This window comes from Hylaeus volcanicus, chromosome 2 (genome assembly GCF_026283585.1).
Source record: "Hylaeus volcanicus isolate JK05 chromosome 2, UHH_iyHylVolc1.0_haploid, whole genome shotgun sequence".
NCBI classification, from domain to species: Eukaryota; Metazoa; Arthropoda; class Insecta; order Hymenoptera; family Colletidae; genus Hylaeus; species Hylaeus volcanicus.
Window position 1 is genome coordinate 6,586,961 of NC_071977.1, and position 24,952 is coordinate 6,611,912.

Here is a 24,952-nt window from a genome sequence, read left to right on the forward strand (position 1 = left end):
AAATGTGCATTTTTATTTATACTGTCGTTTAGAATGGACCATGACTTGCAAAATTTGGAGTACAAAGAAACTCTGCACAAGTACCAAACCTTGGTTTAGCCAAGATAAAGGGATGGAAAGAGGGAACATACGTTAACCCTCATCTTTTATTTCGCCCCACTCCGTGAGAAACTAAATAAAAAATTTCACTTTGTCGAGGTGGGATGGTGCAACTCGATGGACACTGTTCCACTTGCAATGTTTTGCAAGTCACGTGGCGGTGAAGTGCCGCGGTGGCGGAACGTTTGAAAGTAGACGGGGTTGGACGTTGTTCGTCGAGACGATCGCGTTGCGTTTCCTTGCCACAGCTCTCAGGTTTCCGCGCCATCGTGGATTGATTCGCGAGCAGATCGTTGTAACCTGCATAGGGACTTGCGAGGGGTTAAGGGGCTCGAATTGACCGGCCCTTTTTTTTTTCATGTTCCCATGGTAGAACGGCGCGTGGATTATCGATTTAATATCGGCAAGCCAAGCAGGCCGTATTTTCCGCTAATCGTGTCACGTGTAGACCAAGAGGCGCCACTTGCCTGATTACACCGTACCTACTGCATCAGTGGAATCCGTTCTTGCATTTACTTTCGACGGTCGTTCGATTAACGCGTTCAACGCCGCGCGAAATTGAAGGCTTCCAGGGAGAACCCGTGGAAACAGGTCAAATCGTTACCTTGCGATATTCGGTGATACGAAAGTAGCTATTGTGCCGAGTTCTGCGTGCTTTCGTTCTTCTTTCTCTCCTGTTTCGCGCGAGTATCGAGCCGATCGATCTGCCGGTACCCTTAACGAAAGATCTGCTCTTCGACGGGATATCGGTGACGCGGATAACACGGTTGACTAGCTAACAAATATTTTTCACGAGATTGTTACGTGTGTCGTTCGTGGAAATAGGATTCGTTTCGATCGGGCGTATTGTGTCTTCTGAAAAAATTCGTTTCGTCTTCGTCGAGGGTATCGAACTCTGTTTAGTCGATTAGCGCAATGGGTTCTTACTGCTTCGACCGTCCGAATTCGATTCTTTTGCTAAGAGTCCTGAGTAAGGAATTTTCTTCTTGCGCACGATTGAATTACCGTGACGTACGTAATCTCCGAGTATCAGCAGTAGAACCCGCGAGTGGCAATATTTTACGCCTGTCCGATAAAAGCAACGACTTCTGTAGACTGGTTCTCGTACAGCGTGGAGCGACTTACAGTGAAAGCTCTTTAAGTCCCTGCGCGGTAGCCGTCTATCGCAAGGGGTTGATATCGCAAGAGTTGTCGAATTAGAGATGTGGTTTACTGGCGTGTTACAAGGGCGTTTTGTACTCGAGGGTTGTAACGGTTAATGTATGCTCCCTGCGCGGTACAAATACGCCCTTAACATTGAGTTTTTCGTATTGGCAGTTTCTACGAGGCGAGGGTGGATGCGCCTCGAGGGATTAACCGCCTCAGCGGCGCCAGAACAGAGGGTATTTCCTCGAGTTCTTTTTAACAGTACCGTACCACCGATCGAAATGAATTTTTTTGTGTAAATAAAAGATGCAATGGTGTACTCGTCGATACTACCACGTAATATTTTTGTTTCGCTCAAGTTACGTCCGTCACTGCTCCCCAAGCGATGGACGGTCGCGCGTGTTGGTGCCTGTGACGAGGTAAATAGAGTGCTCGTAGGAAGTGGATAGTTTCTAGCTTCCCCCTTCGATAATCAGTACCATTATCGTGTTCTACGATTCTTGGAAATCAGTCTACGATGACTAACGGTTGAAAAGACTCATGGTCAAGCCCGTATGGTGCGCACGACTGCCCCAAGAATCCCAGTTCACCCACTGTCGGTCGGCGAGTGTGTCATTTAGGTGACGAGTCGTAAATTCGTTCGACCCTGTAACGTACCGAGGGGTACCACGAATGCACCGTCCCTATCGCTAATTAATGCAATAGAGCGGCGTTGAAATTGAATTACGCCAATTGAGGAAAGTCGAAATGAACATCGTTGTACCGGTTCCTTGCGAACGATTCGTGTCGAGGTGTCCCATGTTACTAGGAAAATGTTAAACGAGTAGAAATTTAGAGTAATTGTTCGGATTCGAGTTATTTTCAGTGAACGTGAATTTCGTTGAAATTTATATTTGACGTTACAACGACTGAATTATAAATATGTGGGATTAGAAGAAAACTAACGAGTATCGATTATAGAGGCCGTCGAGGAACGTTTCGATGACTCGGACTGCGAGTCATGCAACGGCTCGCTCGTTTAGCCGATGACATAGTATGTGGGTCAGAGCAGAACTGTAAAAATGTTAGCCGCCGCTGGAGGATAGTCTTGTAATAACATGTCGGTTTCGAATGTGGCCAGGTCTTTTCACCGAAATACGATACTTTGTATGCCTTCGGTAAATTCGATATAATCTTTCGTACGATAGACCTGCGGGCACGAATGTTACACGACGTTTGCAAAACAACTCGAGGATTCTAAATAGGTTCGAGGTGCATCGAGCAGAGGTTCTCGATCTGCGAAACGAAACGGAGGAAGACCAAAATCCACGCTAAGAGAGATAAACGAATGAATTTTTCAAAAGATAAAATAATCACGCGTTAGAAGTTGAAGCTTTTCGAACTGTGAGAACATCCACGCGAGAGGAGCTCAATTTTTTCCACCAAAAAAAAAAAAACGACCGTCCCCTTAATCCACGCGGCAACGGTATGCTAAATATATTTCTTATAAAGTAGCGCGAAAAAAAAAACCACACAATGAAAAAAATTGCTCTGTGCTGGGTGGTCGTCGAGTCGCAGAAGCGTGTCCAACGGTGTGCGTCGGCGTGGACAACGTAGCGGCGCGGTGTCATCGTCGTTCGTTCGGTTCATGCGAGTGCAAGGGTAATTTACCGGAAGGTCTGGCGACCGCCTCCTGAACGAACTGCCGCGTCTTCTCGCAGGGAGGTTGGAGAAAAAAATGGTCGAGAAATTTACCCAAGCTGACGGGCAAGCAGGGACAGACCTGCTCTCGCGTCGACGAATTTTCCACGGCTGATGATCTTTCTCTCATGCCGCTGCTCTCTTATGGCTTCCCTAGCGTAATCGAAATCGAAATCCACTGCCGGCTACTGTTGCGATTCGTCGACCGTGCACGCTGGCTCCCGGATAACGTGCATCCCACAATTTGAAATCGTTTGCTCGTTGATATCATTAGTACGTTAGCTGTACGATTCTTCCCTCTTTATGTTTTCGGTAACATTCATCTATCGTCGTGTTAACGAGTGATGCATCGTCGAAAACGTTTGAGTTAAAAACACACTGCTTGCCGCGACCATCGTGATTTACGACCTATTGTATTCCGATGGAACAAGTAATAACGGCAACGCATATAAAAATATAATTTTCAGTAATGGTTTGGACGAAGTTCCTTGACCTTATGGACGAATATATGTATACACCCTTCGCGGTCAAAGGGTTAAACAAGGGTTGCCGTACCACTTTCTCTGTGGATATCGACCTTTCTTATCTCGAGTCGAGACCGAAGCTCGCGTGTGTCTGGTCTCGCCCGCGTGCCTTATCGAGCGTGGGATGAGTCACTCGCTAATGAAAATTTCAACTTTTGCTTTATCGTCATCAAAATGGTATCACAGAATTAACGAGAAAATAGGACACCTCATTTTGACTATTTTTAGTTCATACGTAATAGGACATGGTCCCAGAAGTAATTCGAGTAATGGTCGAATTAAAAATAGTTTAAATGGGATCGTATTTGGACTCATTTTCGTCGTGGAAATATTGCCGATCCACTGATCATGTCCTCGCGGAGATCATGTTACGGGAACATATTTTTCGAGATCGGTGAACGTCAGCCTGTAACATTTTTTCCGATTTAAACCGACCCATTTTTCAGTGCCGTTATCAGTCTCGACGATTCCGTGGATCGGTTAATATGGATCATCCCGTAAGGACAAAACAAGCACCGATGCGTGTCTTTGTCGATTATTTTTCGCGCAAATGGATATCGAAGTTCTCGAAACTGCTACCTCGTTTTGAAAGCCGTCATCTGCAGAAGAACTCGGCAATTTTTTGTGCGAGCTTTTCGGAATGCTGCGACAGTAACACGATGAAAAGTTGGAATAGCGTGCGTCACGGTAGTTTTAACGTAGCTCAAAATTTTTGTCGGAGAATGGTTTCCCTTTCCCTGGTGAATTCTCATTCGTAGTTCCGCGAGTCCGCGAGCGTTCGCCGACCGAAAATACATTGCGAAAGACTTTCTTGGAAAACTTCGTCCGTAATCACGCTGCGTGGAAAATTACAGTCGCACGACCTATTTGACGCAAGTGTATTTTACTATTTATTATGAATTTTTAATTAAAATACAAATCTCGAATCGCAGAATAAAATTTGCTCGACTCCGAACAAGTTCGTGACATATTGTAGAAAACATTTCCTAGCGATTACAATTTTAAATAAGTCCCTCTCGGTTTATGCATATCGCCTGTTTTTTTGGGTCGCTTATGAATTTCCGACGATTAATGTATTTAAATACGAGTACAATGTAAGCGTATTGTCTCACGAGGGAGCTGTTTTACAATTGTATACGATGACTCATTCGTCGTTCAAGATTGTTTTATATAACAAATATTCCGTCGAGCAGGTCGTCGCTCGCGAAATTCGCAGCGATGCAAATCGGGTTCGGTAACGTGACCAACAAAATTCGGCGTGACATTATATTATTACCTAATGTAATATTAATATTGGGCGTGGGTAGGGTTATCGGCCGTATTTAGGTCGAAATGTAAAATGGCTAATTAATATTCCTTGCTTCTCCCGCATTAACTTATACACGAGTAAATAATAATTCCTATTTTGGCAGACAAAATGAAATTCCTGCGACAGGGAATTATAGAGCGATATACGATAACACTGGACTATTGCTATGAGGATTATGCTTTTCGTTATGCTGGTCGTGCAAAGATCGTCTTAACGATTCGATATACATATGCATCCGCGTAGCCTAGACTGGTTTAATGCATTCGTCTTTTTACCGACCTACCGTAGACGCAGGTCTATGATACCTGCGCCAGATGCACGACGTCTAACGCCATTGCGTAACCCGAAGAAGTGGCTTTTAAACTGTCCGACTGATTGCTCCATTTTTCGAGACGTGTATAATAATACCACCTTGTGAAATTGTCCAGTCTCCTTTTTCGCTGGTGTCTGTCACCTTGCTCTCTATTCCATTCTTACGTCATTTTTCTGCGCACTGCGATTCGCTATAATCGTCGACGCGTTCCTGAAACTGCGGACTGTCGACAGTTCGGTTCGCGTGACAAACCTCGTTGACAACTGGTACCATCGTTGGTTCTCCCAGAGCGTGTCATTTTTCGTTAACAAAAAAGATGATGTATGCGCGAGATAATTAATTGTTATTTGGCCGCAACACGGAACTATTTTCCATCCGTGGTAGGGTTACCATCTCCTCTGTTATCATAGAAAGTGATATCCACTGTCTTCCGTAGAATTTTCCGAGAAGAAGGAGAGCTCTGATGCATACAATGAGAAGATGTACGAGTTCGGAGTGTGGGATGGAAAAGAAGTAGATGTAAGATGGGTGACGAGGGTTAGAAGAACGAGCGAAGAGAGTGGATGAGTTAGGAGGATTAAGTTAGCGTGGGAATAAGTTAACCCTCTATTGCAGCGTTTCTCAAATAAAATACGCGTGTTATGGACATCGTGTAATATGGAACATGCTTTCTGTAATTCTCTATTCTAGCTATTCTAGTTGTGCTCCAATAAGGATTTATTTTCACTCTAGGGAATTTGATTCGACTCTTTGAAAAACGAAACCAGTGCGCACGATTGGAGCTCGAGGCTTGTTTAATTGATATTTTATTTGACAAGCAATTCCGCGATGAATTTTTCCTAACAAGCGATGCAATTCCACATGGAGTTCGCGTTGCGATAATTTACAATACGATTACCTTGCGTATGACATCGGTGGAATAATTGATTGGACAGTGAAATGCTTCACGCTCGGTCCGTGGCAAGGACAGAGACGAGGACAGTTTGTCAACACTTGAAACTTTCAAATTTCGAATTGGAATTCCAAATTCGTCGCCGTTATTTTTCGACGATACAAAAATAACGAAGATATTTGGGATTCTTGGTTTCGATCATTTATTCCGCATAGTTGAAAGTTTCCACGATATTAAAACTCTCAAAGAACCGACGATAACGGGCCGCGATGTAAACACTAAGCGGTACCTTTTTTCCCTCTTATGCATTTATTAAAACTCTAGGAAAAACATGTTATGATCACAAAAACAAAAAATCACGATGATTGTATGCGTTCATTTAATGTCGGCGGCCTCAGAGTCATTTAAGTGTTGATACTCGATCATAGTAATCTTTCTTTTTACTGAATTGTTCAATGCTATCCAGAGCTTTTTCTTGTCTATTGGATTAGAAAATATCACGCGTATACAGGGTAATTCTTACAAGGTGACCGACGCGATTATCTGTGAAATTTGAAGTCGTATCGAAAAATTGTTCAGACAAAAAGTAATCAGTTCCAAGGAGTATAGACGGTGACGTAAGTATTTTTTTCTGGATAGAGGCGGCTCCGAGATATCAAGGTCACCTTCATTTTTTTAAACGGAACGCAATACTTTTTCTTTGACTGGATAATAGTCGTTTTCGAGACGAATTCAACGACTTCATATTTCGCAGATAATCCCGTCGGTCACCTTAGAAGAATCACCCTGTATATTGGAGCAATTATCCCATGCTCTGTTCCGTTCGTGGTATCCGCCACTACAGCCGCGTCGGCCATTGTTCTCCTAATGATGCCATTGTCTCCGTGAACCGGCCTGAAGAAAGTAAACAACGAAACGGGGTGAACGTAAAATTCGCGAGCCTCGAAACTTTTGAGGTCACCGCACTTTTCTTTAACTGCGAATTTTCAAGCATTCGAAGGAAAACAAAGAAAACTGCACAACAGCTGAAAGATGAGACAGGAAACCTATCAGAGCGCCATTAAGGGAACTTGTTTACGCGTGGACTGAATACTCGGTTACGTGACTACAAATTCACCTGATTTCAAATTAAGGCTTCTCAAACCTCAGGTTAGAGGATTCTGCAGTTTGTTAAGCTTTACGTTTCGATCGGCAGGAATCGCTGGCAAAGATTCGATGATTAAGCGCGGTTTTAACGTTATTACCGGGGGTTGGGGAGGTTTAATTAGCGGGTAACCGTGGATGAAGTGGATGCGGATTTGCTTGGCCGAGAGTGAAATTCGCAGGGATTCGTCGGCGTTGCTCGAAGCGGAATCTTTCATTTGCTCGACCGTCGCCGGTGGTTTCTGGTCGTGCGGGCGAGGCGCCGCCGTAGCGCCTGGAGACTTTAATACGGCTTTCTACGTAGAGGCGCGTTGCCCCTTTAATTTCGAGACTGCTGAGACTCGCTGGTAACGATCCTCCATTGAACGCGATATTAATCAGCCTGGCGTCGAATCCGACTCGGCCCCGATTCTGACTTACAAGAAACTTCGCTGATTTGTAACGGGGTCAAAAATAAAGGATAGGTATTCTTTATATCGCTGGTAATTCAAGTTTAAACGATGAAACTACCCTCGAAAATTTCACCCCCTTAATGCTACTTCGAGAACTATTGGAACATCGGAATCGATGAGAGTTTCTGCTTCGCGATCCGCGAGGAAGGAAAGTATCGTAACCGAGAGAAATGTTGGATAACGAACCGAATGGAAATGAGAGCCGATTCTAGATTTCGATGCAGACGTTCCGTAGACGGAATCTTTTGATCTCTGTTGCACTGTCGTCGATTTTATGAAAATAGCGGGTTTTTTTCGAATTTCTAAATTTAGAATAATTTCAAGGACGCCTCATGAATATGTATTACATTATCCAACGATCGAAAGTTACTGTCGAGGATCCCAAAATACTTGAAATCCTTTTTTTGTTCTCTCCAGTACCGGGAATGCAAATTTGGTAAACATCTCGAGAATTTAAGAGAGAAAATTTCGATGACTCCACGCTTCGACTCGATTGTTGGAACCGAGAAATTCTTGCCTCGCGATTTCTCTCATTTTAACCGGGCTGTATTCTGATTCTAGATCCCAGGGTGAAGGATTGGGCGATGATGAGCAGTCCTTTCCCGACGATGGCGATATGCCTGTCTTACGCTTATTTCAGCAAGGTTATGGGACCGAAGATAATGGAAAACAAAAAGCCTTTCAACCTTCGCCAAGTCCTGATAGTGTACAACTTTATACAAACGATATTCTCCACATGGATCTTCTACGAGGTTCGTTTCATCTTTCTTTCTTCATTCCTTTTTCAATCGAAATTAATTACAGTGGATCGTGCGTAAGTGTCGCTCGTTCTGGACGGGATGACACGAACGGAACAGAGAACTCGAGATTCGATGTTGAGAAGGGGTCGGAGCGAGGAAGATCTGTGAAAACGAGTAGAACACTTTTACTTTCATGCTTCGATGATTCATTATTTAACTGAGTCATCGACGGTCGCGTGTCAGAGATAACGCCGAGGCTCGTCTCGAGCCAGTTGTCTCGGGAATTGGTGGGGATGACTACGCGACACGTATGCAACAGATTTCAGCGACACTTACCCATGATTCGCTGTACGTCTACTTTTGTTTTTGAGACTCTGATCGTGTCGAGTTGTGTCTGTCAGATATTTAAAAAAAACGTAGTCGATGAATGCTCTAATTATCCACACGGAAACGAATCAATCGTCGACCGCCATCTTCCAGTATAATCAAACAGAAGCCATTAAAATGTTGCGTGTTGCGAACTGGTCTTTCGCTCCAAGGCACTTCGGACCTAATTCTACCTTTCGTTGGTCAAACTTAGGTACATTATGGAAGGAGATAATGATACACTTTAGAAACGATCATTGAACGGGTAAACGACATTTCTCTCGATGACAGGTATACACTTACGATTGCACGATCGAGTGATCGACACTCCTAATAACACGAATCCTGAAGTGTTCTAATTAAACGTTTTACGTTTAATCGTTGTGAGGAAAGATAAGTAAAACGAAAAAATATTCGTGAATGAAGAATTCGTTTCGAAAAAAAAAAGAAACATTCGAGGAAAGGATGTAATTACCTTGGAACAACAGGTACCGTTTACGCACTTTCTTTTCTCGTTAAGCTCGATAAAAGTCAGTCTCTTATCTTTGTACTCTACGCTCATCTGAAAGGGTCAACGTATCGATGGAACACGCTTTGATACGCCCTTTCCTCTCGGCAGTTTCACGATTTCTATCATGGCACAGAAACACGCATACGGTTGTGTACCGCGCTCAGCCGACAAACTCGATAAAGTAATCCCATTCCGACGTGTATCATCGATCCCCGCGCAGAATAATTAATAGCCGGCCTCGGCTGCGATACACGCCTGTCCCTTATTCGTGAAAGTTATTGCCTGCCGGCTACGATTCGGCGCTTCGTGGGTTGCATAAGTCGCCCCATCGGCCAAGTCAATGGTATTCATCGCGCTGTCTGGATAAAATGATAGCTCGCTATCCGACGAACTGTCAGACGATCGTTGACGGGCAAAACTTTGCTCGATACCTGTTCCAAAGCTCGGACTTCGATATTGCACGCATTATCACATTCTGAAAATTTCTAGGAAGCTACAGTGGGTGTAGTAAGTATTCGTACACCGATCAATTTCCAAAAAAACTGTGTAAAAATTGTAATTTATTAACTTATTTTTTATAAACAACGACATTCTACATATTTTCGGAAATCTCTAGAATAGATAGATTACAACAAAAATAGCTATTTATGTAAGTTGCGAAATTAACAAGAAAAAGACAATTAATCGATGGAAATGTTGAAGCAATAAGTATTCGGACAACTGTTTAAAAGTACTTTATCGGAAATTTGATGTTTTCTAATTCGTACGGAGCAATAAACTAATGTAAAATATCATTGATTATAAAAAAAGAAGTTAAGAAACTACAATTTCACACAAAAGTTTTTTGGGAAATTGATTGGTGTACGAATACATTCTACGTGGCACTCAACGTACACGAGTACTTTACAGTAAAAAAAAAAAAAAAATATAAATGATCAACTCGTGCATTTTCTGCATTTATGCAAGCAGAAAATCGTATGCTGAATGTTGTAAAAAGGTGTGGACATACAAAGGAACAAGGAACGATTAAAGCTGCTTCATCGATGTGAAAAAATGTTTCGTTTGCAATTTAATAATTGCGTAACTCTACTGCCGGCATTTTGAGCTCGCGATGGATTTCCAATTCCATGAAAATGGACGCCGCAGATCCGATGACGCAATGTGTTCCGATCGCTGCGGTGTATGACGAGGGTCAAGAATGCGCGTGAGTATTTAATCAAATACCGATCGTATTTGGTTTGCGTTTAGTATGTCGCATGTGTAGCCGAGTACAGTTATCTCGTGAGAATCGTACTCACGTAGGTACGTTGTCGCGTAACTTTCTACGCATTTTTGATCGGTCCAATTATTATTTGCCTATACTTACCGATCACGGTCGGTACCACGAACCGTCAACGAAAACTGGAGAAAAAGCGGAAGATAAATGGTAAAAGTACGTTACGGGAAAGAAACGGGAAGGGAAAAGATCAATGTTAAAGGGGACCGTCCATGCTCGCACTTCCCAAAAGAGTTCCTAGCGGTTAGTCGTGGCGAGAAACACGAGAGATTTGAAAAGTTACCAACTAGTCTTTAGTTTCCCTGGCGCGGGTCTTTGTTACGCGGAAAATTGTGTCAATTTTCGTGTAAAAGAAAGGACAGTTTGAGCGAGCGTTCGTTCATGCAGATTCTGAAATTGGTAGCGAGCTATTATCAGAAGATGGGCCTCCTCATCGACACCCCTCGTGCATATTAGACTCGATCGAAGACCGTGAAGTGACGTTTAAGAACCATCTTCAAATATCGAGGTTACGTCGTCGGATTTTATCGAGTGGCGACGAGGGGAATCGTCGATGTTGACTGGAAGAATGTGACCAGTCTATCATCGCCAGAATCGAAGCTGGCGAATCAATTGGAAAACGGAACTCTTCGGTGTATCTCTACGATTCGGTTCTATTTTATTCGAGGAAAACTGATAGGTCTTCGGTTTAAACAGAAGTATTGGTCGTTTTAGTGCTGGATTGATCATCGCTGCAATTTCCTTCCACGTTATTGTATTACAATTAGAAAATAATTGAGTTATTAATAGGAGAGCTTATAAGGAAATCGTTGACTAGTTTAATATTATCAGAGAGGATAGTTTCCAACATCCAATTTGAGATCATCTTCGGAAATGTCAAAATAAATCTAACGACGGACAATAATCACGTTAATGGACACTTGATCAAGACCAATTTATCTTCCTTAGGAAAATTCTTCGCGTTTCTCTATGCATACTTTTTTCGATTTCAACTTAAACGCTTAGCAAAAATCTTAAGTGTAACGAATAATAACGTACAATTAGCGTTCTCGATTATAGTGCTAAAAATTAGACAGGTAATCGTTCTACGTTTTCTTTTTTTTTCCTATAGTATACATTTTCATCTAATTTGATAATAAAAAATACTGTGATAGAATAATCAAACTCTGGACTTAATCATGAATTATGACAGACGGTTCGAGGCGATTTTTATTGACGACGTAAATGAATCTAACGAAATTCAAATGAAATTTGCAAACGCAGCAGGGCCGTTCTTTGTCGCTAAGTTAGCTACCGGGATCGATAGAGTTCCTCGTCTTTTGTCTGCTTGGTCTTTCCCTAAAAATTACTCTCCACTGACTCTTCGTTTCGTAGCGATCGTTATTCGGCTAGGACGCAAAGACATAATATAAAATTATTGATTAAATTTCAAATTTAGGAATGAAACTGTAGGGTGTTTGCAATCATAGAATGAAACTATATACCTTATTAAACAAACAAACAGTACTATTTGTATTTTTCATCGTCGTTTATTATTTCAATAAAATGCTGCCTACCTCTGCCATTATTGGTTTTTAATTGGAGCACGCCACGGCGAAAAGGTTAGTTGATTTAGTCGCATCGAAAATAACGCCAGATCGCTCACCATCGTGAAAATTAATTTGTCAATCTTATTAAAGAAGTGAATTTACATTTTATTTGCCCAAGCCCACCGTTTGGTACGGTATTTTGATCAGAGACAGGTCGTTAATCTTCCGGTTCGACTCGTGAAGAATTAATCAAAGCCTCGATGCAAATTTGTCTGGTAATAGACAGATAATTGAGATCGTATAAATGCAGCGTTCCGTCATCGCCAATGCTATCACTATGTATCAGTTCTAGTCTGTATCATTTAATCGACACGAGCCATCAAGCAGTTCCGCTGAAAGATGAAAAAAAGGCTAACAAGCATTTTCTCTTTTTTATTGTATTCGTTAGTAAGTTGTAAATCTATTCAATCGCTTACTATTTCTTTTAGATCACAATTAAATCTTACATCATTTTAAAGCACTCTCGTAAATATTACATAGTAAAATAATCTAAGAGCTTCTCGGAACGTTCGGAAATATTCCCAGACGTATCGGATTGTAAAATTGAATTCTTTTCGTGTATTCGTCTATGTATTTTATACTTTTGATTTGTACGTCAGAAACTGTGCATAGGAGCTCGGTAGCGAGGAGCCCGATATTAAACACACGGTATTTATTTTACACAATAACCGATCGCTCTGATTGCTTCGAACAGAGTGCATCATCGAAAGCTGTTAATTTCTGTGACACGCGCAAAAAACAACGAACGCGACGCATCGAATCGAGATGATCGCCTCGTTTCACGTTTACAGGCGGAACGCAGACTAAAGTTAGCGAAACGAGTCGGAAAGTAGAGCAGAGCGTGGCTGGCAGAATTTTAACCGACACACAATGGAGCATTTGCATGGCGAAGTTGGTCGTAGTATATTATAATACATTTGGGCACTCTTAAAAAACAATAATATTCGTACCCGATATCCGTTTCCTTCCAAATCCTTTCCTTTTATCGAGTATTTATCGCAGAGATTCGACTTTCCCAGTGGTCGGGAACAAATTGTGTAATATTTCCAAGGTACACTTGTAAATATAAAAGAGAAGACAAATATCCGAAACTTTTAGTCGGAAAATGTACGCCAAGATTCCTCATTCGAAGAATTCTGAACTTCTCGAGCTTCGTCCAGAGATAAATGAACATCCTCTTCAAGGTTGGAAGATGGGAATGTTAGCAATAATTCCATTGTCTCCTTTACAAATGGATTTGTTTTCCTCCACGGAGTTTAATCTCGTGAAAAAAATGTAAACAGGTTTCCAAGATAGCGAACCCATTATTGTTCAGCAGGTACTAGCTTAAAAAAACTTGTTCTTTGCGATGCTCGTGCCGAACCAAACCCAAGTAAAAAGTATCGCGAAAAAAGGATAATGATTTCTCGATAATATAGCGTAGCGTTTGGTGATGAAAATTCTTAAAAAAGTGTGGAACGCTTTATCTCGTTAAATAAATAAACTGGCGCGAAAACTACTATAGCGTGCGTACAGTCTCTGACGCGAGATCACACCGCGTGGCCTTGACACACAACCACGCTGCCCCGACCATAAGCACGACGTGTTCTCGTTTGAACGGACGCCGGCCCACGCAACTATACCAGAGCTTTTCTAGCCGTTTAACACGGTCAAGTTTAATGGAATGTCGCGTTCCCTATCCCCTACGACACGAATCGAACATCAAGAGAATTCGATATCCCACAACGTCGACCATGTTGCACGATAAACGCACTCTGGATTTGATTACGACAATCCTTCGATAAAACTGACTCTCTGCGTATACTTTTATCGAGTAAATATTGTGTAAAAAGTCGCATACTCGTACGGAAGTGTTTTTCCCTTCAAGTTTAACAAATAATACTTAAACGAGTATTTTACAAATGCTGTAATTTCATGGATTGATTTGCATAGTCCAAATCTACTTTTCTACTTTTTCCTTTAGTTTCTTTTCTCTGGCTAGCTCTTTACATGTGCTTCCCCATTTTTTCAGCAATTATTTCAGCTATATAATTATCTCGACTTTTAAGGAGTTGTAACGATGTAAATCTCGCTATACACAACAATCCGAATAAAAACTTCACGAAACCATGTAGCATTTCTTTCACGAGTATATTATACTCTCACTGAGAGTATTTGAGTATCGAATACGTAGCGCACGTGCTCCAAAATTCTGGTGTGTTACTCCAGTACTTTAACATGTTCGCCGCGAAACATTTCATTCCACGATTCAAATATCCATATGCATCCAGAAAGTAACGCATAGACGATAAACAATCCTTCATTGGCTGTCTCTGTTTTTCGATATCACGATGAGTCCTTCGCGGGCAATCGTGCCATTTTGCTCGTTCTTGGTCCGCGAATGCAATCTCGTTGCCACTTAGCCAGTTATCAAGACACCGAGACGACCTCGCGAGTTTTCGTTTCCGTGCCACGCTTACGTGCGCGGTCTCATTTCCTAGCGTGTGTTGCTTCCGTTAATCGGGAATTGCTCGCGCGATTACGAAGCTCCGCGACCGTGGCCACTGGAATGGTCTCGTCTCGCTCCGAGGAATTACATAGTCGGAGCTTCTACTTACGGGGTTACGCGGTAATACGTACACCGACGATTCGATTGACCCTGCAGCCAGAACTGGGATAATACTTTGACCCCACCCTGTGGCCAGATCCGAGACAATATTAATACAAGAACAGCCAACTCTTTCTCTTTGCTTCCTTTTCCATTATGTACAGATTATATTGAGTTGTCCAGAATGTTCGTGGCAATTTTTAAGAAAACTTTAAGAGCAAGTTGTCCCAAAAGTTTCTTTCGCTTTATTAATAAGTAATATATCCACAATAGTTTATGTTTTATGTTACATTACTGAATTGTGCACAATTCATTTCGCTCCGTTACTGGTACAACATGAATATCTATGAAATTAGATTGTCTATTTATATAAACACGACCACATAAAATAATTGAGTGCAACTCCCGAAAGAAACTTTCTGGACAATCTAATATATTTATAGAATTACATAGGTACCATTTTGTTCCACATCTTTCCATCTTTTAAGAGACGTGTACATGTTATTTATTTTCAACCATTCCGATATATTCAGACCATGTACCTACCAAAAATCGACATGGACTGTCCAGGCAACCAAATATTTCTTCCTGCATGAAAAAACAATCGAGCAAAGTATTCCTAAATACCGTCTTCGACGATCAACAATTTCTATCGAATGAAGTCCACGCCACGAGTAGCGAAGGGGTCAAAAATCGGTCCGTTGACACTGTAGGCGGTCGGCCAGGTAGGTCGTCGTCAAGGGTTGAATCACGATCCGGTTGGCGCCGAGATCGATCGCGGTTTTTAGGGTCGCGCGGAACCCGTGGCCTGGTTCCCGCGAAAACTCGCGAAAAACAAGCGGGGGAAACGCGGAACAAACAGAAGACCCATTGTTCGTCGTTCTCCGAAGGAGCGCGAGCTTTTAGAATTTTAAATACAACCGACAGTCGTCTCGCGACAGAAACGTTAGCCGAGGACTCTCTTTTGTGTTTCCCTGTCCCTCCCCCGTCGCTACTCCGACCCCCCTTTGGTGGCTTTCCCGGCTTCTTGATCGAACAAAGCGAGCGAGACAGAGTTTCACGGTGAAAAGCGAGCGATCGTGCCTCTATACGCTGATTGTCCGTCGAGACTCCCCTGAATGCAAGCCCTTTTATTGTCCTCACTTTCCGCCGTTTTCTTGTTTCAGTACTTGATGAGTGGCTGGGCGAAAGGATACAGTTTCCGGTGCCAACCGGTTGACTACTCGAACAGCCCTATGGCGCTCAGAATGGCGGCCACATGTTGGTGGTACTACATCAGCAAGTTCACCGAATTCTTCGATACCGTGAGTATTACTTCCCCTCATTCGTTCATAAAACTACAATCGTACCTAGTTGACACGTTGGCGCTGACAAGCTAAAACTTGTGACAATGTCTATAAAGTTCAAATTTTGTCATGAGGCCATCGAAGATTAGATCATCCAACATTCGTCGCAGTAATTAACTTTTTAACGTTATACATTTATTTTCGTTATTGTCTCATCTTTAGGATTAATTTTCTTAGTTCCTTAATGAAAAGTCCTGTCACCCAGAAATGGCGTCCAATGTGTTAAGTGAGATCATCTCGAGGTATTTTACTTATCCGGTTTCCTACTTCGACTGTTTTATAAAAATGCTAGAGTTTCCTATGGTCCAAAGCGTATCGCGATAAACTTGTTCAAAAAGAAATAGGTTCAATAATGATAGCAACAAAAGTTCAGGTGACCGTACTCCGTACATTTCAAAAAATACAAATGCATTCCTTGAGCGTTGGATGTTTTCCTCCAAGCTGTGGCACGATACCCTTTTAAATTTGCCAACAAATCGGACGGTAACTGCAGACCTATTTTCTGACTTGCATCCAACCCGTATCAGGCCGAATATAAATCAGGCCATAGCACTCGGAACGGCTCTTCTCAAGATCACGGATGATGCCAGGAGGGCATGGTAAGAAACTCGTAGTTGTAGTATTCTTCGACTTCTCTAAGGGCTTTGATAAGGATCATCGTAATCATTCGTTAAGCAAACTGTTTGGTCTTGGGATGCTCAAACATTGTTATCGAACTAGTTTCGCGCATACCTCCGTGATCGATATCGGGTTGCGCGGGATCTAAGTGGGTTCCGATCCTTCTGGCTTTCTATCGAATTAGGTGTACCTCAGGGAAGTGTTCTTGGTCCTTCGACATTCTCTATTTGTAGAAACGATCTAGCTTCCACTCTATTATTGCTAGTCTGTTTGCACAGCCATCGCAATAATCTAAATGAAAATGTGTATTTTACCATTTTTTTCTGAAATAGTCGTGTACGTGAAAAATTTCTTCGTACAAACTAACGTTCGATTGTTCATAATGATAACAACACTTCGTGTTAAGCTTTAAAGCTCAAGGTTCGGCACAAGACTAGAAGAGTACAACTAGCCTTACGCGTATAGCCGACCACGAGCTTGCATTCTTTTTCATGGAAAACCGGTAATACGAGGTTAGGTAACATTCTGGTTCGTCTGCGAATAGAATCGTTACACCCCGTGTTTGGTTAGGAAAATCGACTTCAATGCGCGAAATAACGCAACTCAACATGATTACAATAGAGCGATAAACAATTGCGCAAAGTTTTGAACAAATTGACACGCTACCCCCGTGAGTGTCCGGAGTACTGTCACACGATCATCAATTTACAATTTTCAAATAAATACAGAACAATCGCGTTTGGCCTGTTACAGCTCTTTTTCATCATGAGGAAGAAGAACGAGCACGTGTCCACGCTTCACGTTGTCCACCATGGAATAATGCCCTTCTCGGTCTGGATGGGGCTGAAGTTCGCGCCAGGGGGCCATAGCACTTTCTTCGCCCTCCTGAACGCTTTCGTTCACATAGTAATGTACTTCTATTACATGGTGGCTGCGATGGGCCCGCAATACCAGAAGTACATCTGGTGGAAGAAGTACCTGACTACCTTCCAAATGGTGAGCACATAGTTGTTGCACAATCGTGCGTCTCGACCTCTAGAGATTAATCGCGTAACATACTTGTAACAAAATCGTGTCCTTTATGTTTCAGGTGCAATTTGTCATGATCATGACGCATCAGTTCCAGCTGTTGTTCACGGAGTGCGATTACCCGCGGACCTTCATGGTCTGGATCGGGCTGCACGGCGTGCTCTTCCTGGGTCTGTTCTCAGACTTTTACAAAGCAAAATACGTGGACAGATCGAAGAAATCTAGCGCGAAGGGCACGTCGCAGAACGGCATGACGGGGCTCTGCATGCCCGTCCTCGAGGATTCGACGCCGACGCCCCGTGTGAACGGCGTCTCGTCGTACGCGACGATCTATAACAAGGAGTACAACAGTTGTTACAGCAACGGTACCAATAACGGTTACGTCGCCAACAACAACACGGAGAAGAAGCTCGCTTAGGACAAGCGCTTTTCTGGTTTTTGGGAAAACAGCTCGGGACATGGAATCACACGTTACCATATTTAAATCCATTTACACGGTTCGACTCTCGCCGACGCTCCGTCAAGAGAGCACACGGTGAGCCGTGTTACAAGAAACTCTCCGACGTGAATGAAAGAAAAATGAAAGAAACGAACGAGTCGCTCCCAATTGCTGCACCTTGGGGGTGTTGTGCGTTCGAATACACGAGAGTCGTCGACGAGAGGACTAACAAAAAAAATCGCACACACGTTCGATTTTCCCGCTAAACGCTTCGAAAACTGTATTTTATTTTGTTAAACTGTCCACCGAGCTGCCGACGCGAACGCGTCCAATCGTCATGGGGGTAATATGTGGAGGGGGTTATTACACGTAAGAACTATTAACGGTACGTATCATTCATCGAGGAAAAAAAAAACTGAGAGCTCTTTCGCGCTTCTATCTGTTGTTGGGCTCGCGTACTTGTCGATCGATCGCAAAACAGATCCGCAACGGGCTTGCGGGAACGGTTGAGCAGACCGCTAGAGAGCTGCAACGACATGGAAGATGGGAGGAACGCGAGCGTAAATACGAGAGCGAACACGGTAATCAAGTTAATATTCGAGAAAGATTATTTCTTGGCCATGGACAAGATTAAAACGCGCACACGACTTAATAACGAGCCGCAGGATCCTCGTCGGAATCGGACGGTGATTCTGTTCCTCCCCCTTTTGGAGCACGCGCTACCACTAAACGACCGATTAGCTAGTGTGTTCCCTTGTGCCGCGTTAAGTATGCGTGAGCAAGAGTGTGATCGTTTGTTAGAAGAGGTTGTAACGTGATTTGTGATGAGGCATTTCTCTCGTTGGGACGCACCCGGAGAACGATCCCCTTTCGACCAGAGCTGCGTGGATACCTGGAAGCTTTGGTAACCACGAGATATTTAAGTCGAGATTCTGGAAATCTCTTGCCGCGCATAGTAAGTCGCGGGGATATTTATTGGGAAATCACCGCTGGAGATGGTTAAGTTTTGATTTGTATTTTCAACAGTACGTTCAACGAATTTATGAAAATTCTATCGTTTATCATAAATCGAGATTGGGTAACCCCGTGAATCGAAATTTTTTGACTGGAGCCTCGGATAAGCGCGCAGCTCTGCCATCAATCGTATTTCCTTATCGTTGTCCGACTCTGTCTCTCTATTGCCCCGATTGTGTTCAAAGCTTTGGTGTTCGTCGTACGAAATAAGCGTCTGTCGATTCGCGCGAAGGAGAAGGCCGGTCTTATCGGTTTCCTTCCTCTCGAAGCTTGGTTCCGCTACTACTGATTTATCGGCTCGGCACACAGCGTAATGTAATCGCGACAGCAACGACCCGAGATGGTCAAAATTATCATCCACGTGAAAATTTCGAATAACGAATAACAGACAAGCGACTCTTTTATCTGCTACTCGTCGAGCAAACAATAGATAAACAAAGACTTGAATTTTTGCCCATCTCCGGTGACAAATTAGCTTTTTTACGGTCACGAGACGCCACGCAATACAATTTTGTTTCCTTGTCCGTGAAGTATTCGCGATTAACCGTACGTTCACCTCGTTATGGAATCAAGCTTCCGAAGAGCACACGAAATTCTCTTCGACGAAGATTATTCTTGTTCGCCGTTTCGAGTCGGTCGAAAATTAGTAAAAAGAAGTCGAACGCCAATCGTTCGCGATTAATTCATACGTGTACGTGTTGCTAAAACGCATTAGAGGGAAAGAGATTTAAATGAAAGAAGAAAAAAAAAACGTAAGCGTTCACCCGTAGGAAAATCGTATAAGACCTTTCGTTGAGGTTTCGGACTTTTTGTACTCTTCCTATTGAACGGGAAGAATCGGAAGGAATTTTTTTATTTATGACCGCATCGAAATAAAATCTGAGGAAAAGAAAACACAAAATTCGATCCTATGAAGAAAAAAAAATGAAAAAAAAAAACATTCGTCGTTGTATATTTTTATTACAAGGGAAAAATCGATCGCGAAACAAACATGACACGTTGACTGTTCGATGAATGGGTGTCGAAGACGTGCTTTCGTGGTGAAAGTATTCGTATATATGAAAAAAAAAATTTATTATGCCAAGTTTTAAATAACGTATTAGAGAAATATTTGATGAAAAACGATTTATATAATAAAAGACGAAAAAAAAAACCGAGAGAAAATAACGTCGATAAGACTGTTAATATAGTCGTAAAAAGAGAGCGTACGAGTGCAAATAATTATTACGCCGAGATCCTCGAGAGACAAACTCTCATTTCCTTCTGATACGCTAGCTTTTAACGTTGCATTTCTTTTATTTTTGCATCGCCTGAATGGACAAGGATACGCCCGCGTCCTTGTCGCTTGTTCCAAAGTGTACAGGAATTGATCGTCGAGTTAACAATTTAGCAAATAATTTTATATCTACGAAGCAATGAAGTCTACGCTCAAAATGTTGTTCCCTCATCCCTTCCGTTAATAGCGAAACCGCACAGATATGTATATTTCCAGTTACGAGTGAAGTCTATCGTACATTAGTGTGTGATCATCAATCGGCTAAAATCGCTGGTCCTTCTTTTTTCTATTTTCTTTGTTACTTGTAAAACTTTAAGTGACTATTCCCGCCCTGGACGCATCGCTGTTCGAGTCGATACGACGCACGGACGTTCCGTGAACGGTTCTTTTAGTGTGGTAGAACCTCCATTCTCCAATCGATAGAATTTTCCAATAACGGATAACAAATCTTTTTAAACGTTTCTTGATTGTGTTGGAGGTACATTTTATTTGATTCTCAAGCCATCCGAGCCCTTTTCTTCGATGGCACCGATGGTTCCACTGACCATTCCAAGACACTTCCAACCTTTGGATGACTCTGAGCTTTATTCCTGCAGCCAACTAATTCGTAATGTAAAACTAAAATGTTCTAGCAACCGAAAAAGAGATATTCCACGAGAATGTGTTTGGATAATGGAGGTTCTAACGTGTACCATTAGAACTCTGTTCCGCCGACGTGTTTATAACGATACCCTTAAGATAGCAGACAAAGCAACTTCGCACCTGTTAAAGTCTCGCAAAAAAAAAAAAAAAATTAAACTGCGTTCTGGAAAGAACAGGAATGAAAGCAAATGGACAATTCTGTCGATCCAGCTCGTGTCTGTCAATGAGGACAATAAAAGCCACGTCGACGTAGACACACGGTTAGTACATTCTAGCGAAAGTTCGTAATGTTTTAGTCAACGCGTTTGTACAAAGTTGTCGTTTTCTTATCACAGTCGATGATAATCGCCGCGCACGAGCGGACGATCGAGCGTTTTCTCCGTGTTCCTTTTCGATTAAATGCGGTATTAAAAAAAAAGAAAAAAAAAGGCTGCTTCTCGATGTACAACTTTCGTATTTTTCTAAAAACGTGCACGCGCGAGTGCTACTTTTCTGCCAAGTCGTGCACTTTTCTAATGAAATTTCGATGACTATTAGTAGATCTAGCGACACGATTTTTCGACGAAATTTTCGGGGCTTCTTTGCAGATTTGTACTGTTCGAGGCTTTGTGGTCGTACACTGCGTTCGTTGGGAGAATAATTTTTACCTGACATTAGTACTTCCTTGCGTCGACGATCCCAGAAGAAAGAATCTATTAGACTGTTCGAACTTTTGTTCGGTAATCCCACCGATTCATGCATTTTTACTTCCAATTTTTTTCTGGCCTTTGAGATCTGTTTTTCTAAGAATCTGTACCTTCACTGGTATCCCGAATTTAATGCGTGTTTGCCGAGGGTAGTCAAGTTGTAGATAGTAATCATTTTCTTGATCCCATTGATCTATTCGTTGGTCTTCCAAACCAAATAGAATTAAAAAGCATAAAATCCTATTATTACTTCGTTCTAGAAATGGTCGCAGCTACCATCCAGAAACTTCGAACAGTACAATAGCGAGGTTTCCCCGCACCGAATCTGGAGCACCGATTATTGCAATGGTCAAAGAAAGGGGTAAGATTGACTCTCCGACGCAAGGTTGTTTCCCTAAGCCTTGAGTGCCACCTTTTAATTTTCATCCTTTCCTAAGCAGCGTTCGATGATCCGCGATTACAAATGCGAAAAGAACGGATCGAGTCCCCTTCTCGAGTCGACCGATTTCTTTCATTTCTCCGCACGCGGCACACAGAAACGAAAACACCGAGTTCACACGATAGTACCGTAGGATTTATCGATTGATACACCTTTCTGTAGATGGAAATGGAAAGATGGCTGCACGCGTACAGGTATACGCCGAAAGAAAATCGACCGATCGATCGTCTTTCACTTTCGGAGAACTGTTTTAAAAAGCCACGGTGAAAGGTGTCGAGCCGAGGTTCGCGCGAGGCCGAGGAGACAAGAGCACACATCGTCATGTACCTACCTAATGTTACGAACTCTGTAATGATTATTGATTCTCATTATATTTTTGTACATAATTGGGGAGAATTACATTGAGAATAAAGTGAATTTAAAAGGAACGAGTTACCTTCAGCCATGAAACACAGGGAAATCGGTGTCTTTATTTGATGATCGACGTAACACCCAAGAACAATCGACACAGGAAACGAGGAATTACAGACTCAATTATTATGGAACACGTCCGCAATCGAAGCAAGCTTTCGCATTAATCGACACATCTTTGAATATAGATCGACGAATACGCTTGTATTGTTCCTATTTACCATGTCGACCCTTGGCCTGCGAATTTCCACGACCCATTGACACCTGGATCTCGTTAACAATCCGTCCTAGTTTTGATCGCGGACTCCGTAATAACATAGCGTCACTCCGCTACATGCATAAGTACAATGCAAAATATTGGTTAAGCGGAGAAATGCTTTGGATGTTCTGAAAGGTAGACCTGGTCTACGTCAAAATGAAGAATTCATTAATCTATAGTGTTCTATATTGTTATCGGTAGGTTTGTGTCTTTTTAACGCAGAAAATTATGTAATTTAATCGGAAAAAGATATAGCCCTGTCTTTCATTAAGCATAACGCAAGAACTTTTTGTTCGACAGTTGCATAGTTGCTACATGGAAGCGCATTCAAGGAAACGTAAGAAGGCATTTTCTATGCTAGTTCTAATAGTAATTAAAAGAGACTTTTGGAAGATTAGTTTGAATAAGACCGCTTGAATTCACAAGTGACGTTTTGGCGCGCATGACTATTGGGTTGCCTATTAGTAGGAGCAATACAAGGAACACGAACAGTTGAAATTGCTCATAATATAAAACTGTCATGCCAATTTTGTTAAAAAATGGTCTTCGGTGTTCGTACAAAGATAAACTTCTTACGTTTCCTTCTATCCCTAACTTTTCCATACAGCATTCGTCTTAGTAACACATTGTATATAATGTATACAAGCATTCAACTCCAAAGTAATTACATTATCGATATTCATCCGAAACATACCTGAACATCGTAGATTGTGAGGATATTTTTCGTAAAATTAATAGTTATATATATACACACGTGAAAAAACACAACTAATCGTCGATTTTCTGATAGATTACGGTGCTGTTCGATTATCGAAAAGTAAATACACATTTTGCACACGAAAATCAATATATAAAATGAAATAGAAATGTAGGAACTACTCATAATCGCAACACGACACGGTAGGTTATATCAATTCCATGATTCTTCATACGTCACGATATATAAACAAATACATGTCACATTAGTACGGATAAATCTAATCGGGCTCGTATGTCACGTGATTAATCTACCGTGATACTAACGAAGTTTGAGTGAATACTGGTACCGCGATACCAGCGACTGAGCATATCGTAATTCGTTACAGTAAACGGGGCTCGTGATATAATTCGTGATAATTTATCGTCAGTCGCATGTCGGACGTCATTGACTCCGAATGGTAGATGTAGCGTTATTAACGGTGGAAAGATGTGAATTCGGTTATGACGCTCTTTCGTCGAAATTCACGGGATCGAGGATAAGCGTCATACGTATACGCTCCACAAGACACGTGAGTACTTACCGCTATAATTAATTCACCTATCATACGTAACGACACCGTGTGTGAAAACTGACGCAACGCGATGTGATCCTTCATATTAATTGTTAGTACATAGAAGCAGCTTTTTCACAGTCGTTCGTTTACGTTTCGTCGCCACTGTTTCTATTTGCAGAGTTTAGGTATGCCCGTGCGACTATTATCTCGGTTACACGATAAAAGTTTCCTCTTATCTGTAGAATTACTTCAGAAACAATTTTAAGTACGATATAAACCCGGAACGAAATCATTTAAAATTTACCTTTCTTTCGGTTCAGAATTCTATGTGTAAAACATGCATACGTAATTACGTTGCACTTTATAATCATAGATGTGCGTGAAACACTGGACGCATCTTATCGTTATGAAACATACGAACACGTTCCACCGATAGTTCCACGTTATTCACACATCAGAAAAACTGCACGGCATGCTCGCGGTGAATCGCGAATTCTGGAGAACGAGCAGGGGCGTATCGAAAGACTTTATTCTTGATTCTAACGCCACGTGGTCTTTGTTTGTTTACATCCTCTGTGTTTGGATCCGTTGCGAATACCGAGGAGAAAGAAATAACTCACAATCGCTCACCGTAAATTCGATCATTCCAACTGCTTCGTGTACTTTATTTGCTCCAATTTCCTGTATCATTTATCATTTATTTTTCAAATATTAATAGGGTCTCCTTCTACTACGTTACTTCTACCGAGAATAAGAACAAGATCTGTTCACCAAAAACCTGACATAGGAAAGACAGACATTTCACTGTGGATGAATGAAAGCTTACTCGAATAAACACGGTGAATAGATACCAAGTATCCAATACCATCGGAATAAAATTTCTGTTATCTCCGCGTCTGTGACCGTGGGGTTC

General features: G+C 42.1%; 2 protein-coding genes and 1 long non-coding RNA gene across 4 annotated transcripts in view; 2 read left to right on the plus strand and 1 right to left on the minus strand.

Annotated features, from left to right (window-relative positions):
* LOC128872216 (elongation of very long chain fatty acids protein AAEL008004-like) overlaps positions 1-21,147 on the plus strand; it is a 38,306-nt gene extending 17,159 nt beyond the window's left edge. Inside the window, exons 3-6 of the mRNA XM_054114670.1 lie at positions 8,120-8,310; positions 15,794-15,931; positions 17,345-17,587; positions 17,682-21,147. Coding sequence (XP_053970645.1) covers positions 8,120-8,310; positions 15,794-15,931; positions 17,345-17,587; positions 17,682-18,038 — 929 coding nt within the window. The 3' untranslated portion in view covers positions 18,039-21,147. The remainder of the gene's footprint in view (positions 1-8,119; positions 8,311-15,793; positions 15,932-17,344; positions 17,588-17,681) is intronic.
* On the minus strand, positions 20,585-24,716 carry LOC128872221 (uncharacterized). 2 transcript variants are annotated; one of them, XR_008456121.1, is made up of 3 exons: positions 24,344-24,716; positions 24,067-24,286; positions 20,585-22,932 (listed from the first exon to the last, which is right to left on the minus strand). It is a non-coding gene; the product is annotated as an uncharacterized LOC128872221 (long non-coding RNA). The 2 variants fall into 2 exon arrangements; XR_008456120.1 differs by lacking the exons at positions 24,067-24,286; positions 24,344-24,716 and adding an exon at positions 23,481-23,780.
* Positions 23,917-24,952, plus strand: part of LOC128872217 (elongation of very long chain fatty acids protein AAEL008004-like) — a 50,428-nt gene continuing 49,392 nt past the window's right edge. Inside the window, exon 1 of the mRNA XM_054114672.1 lies at positions 23,917-24,054. The gene's annotated coding sequence lies outside the window, so the exon portion shown is untranslated. The remainder of the gene's footprint in view (positions 24,055-24,952) is intronic.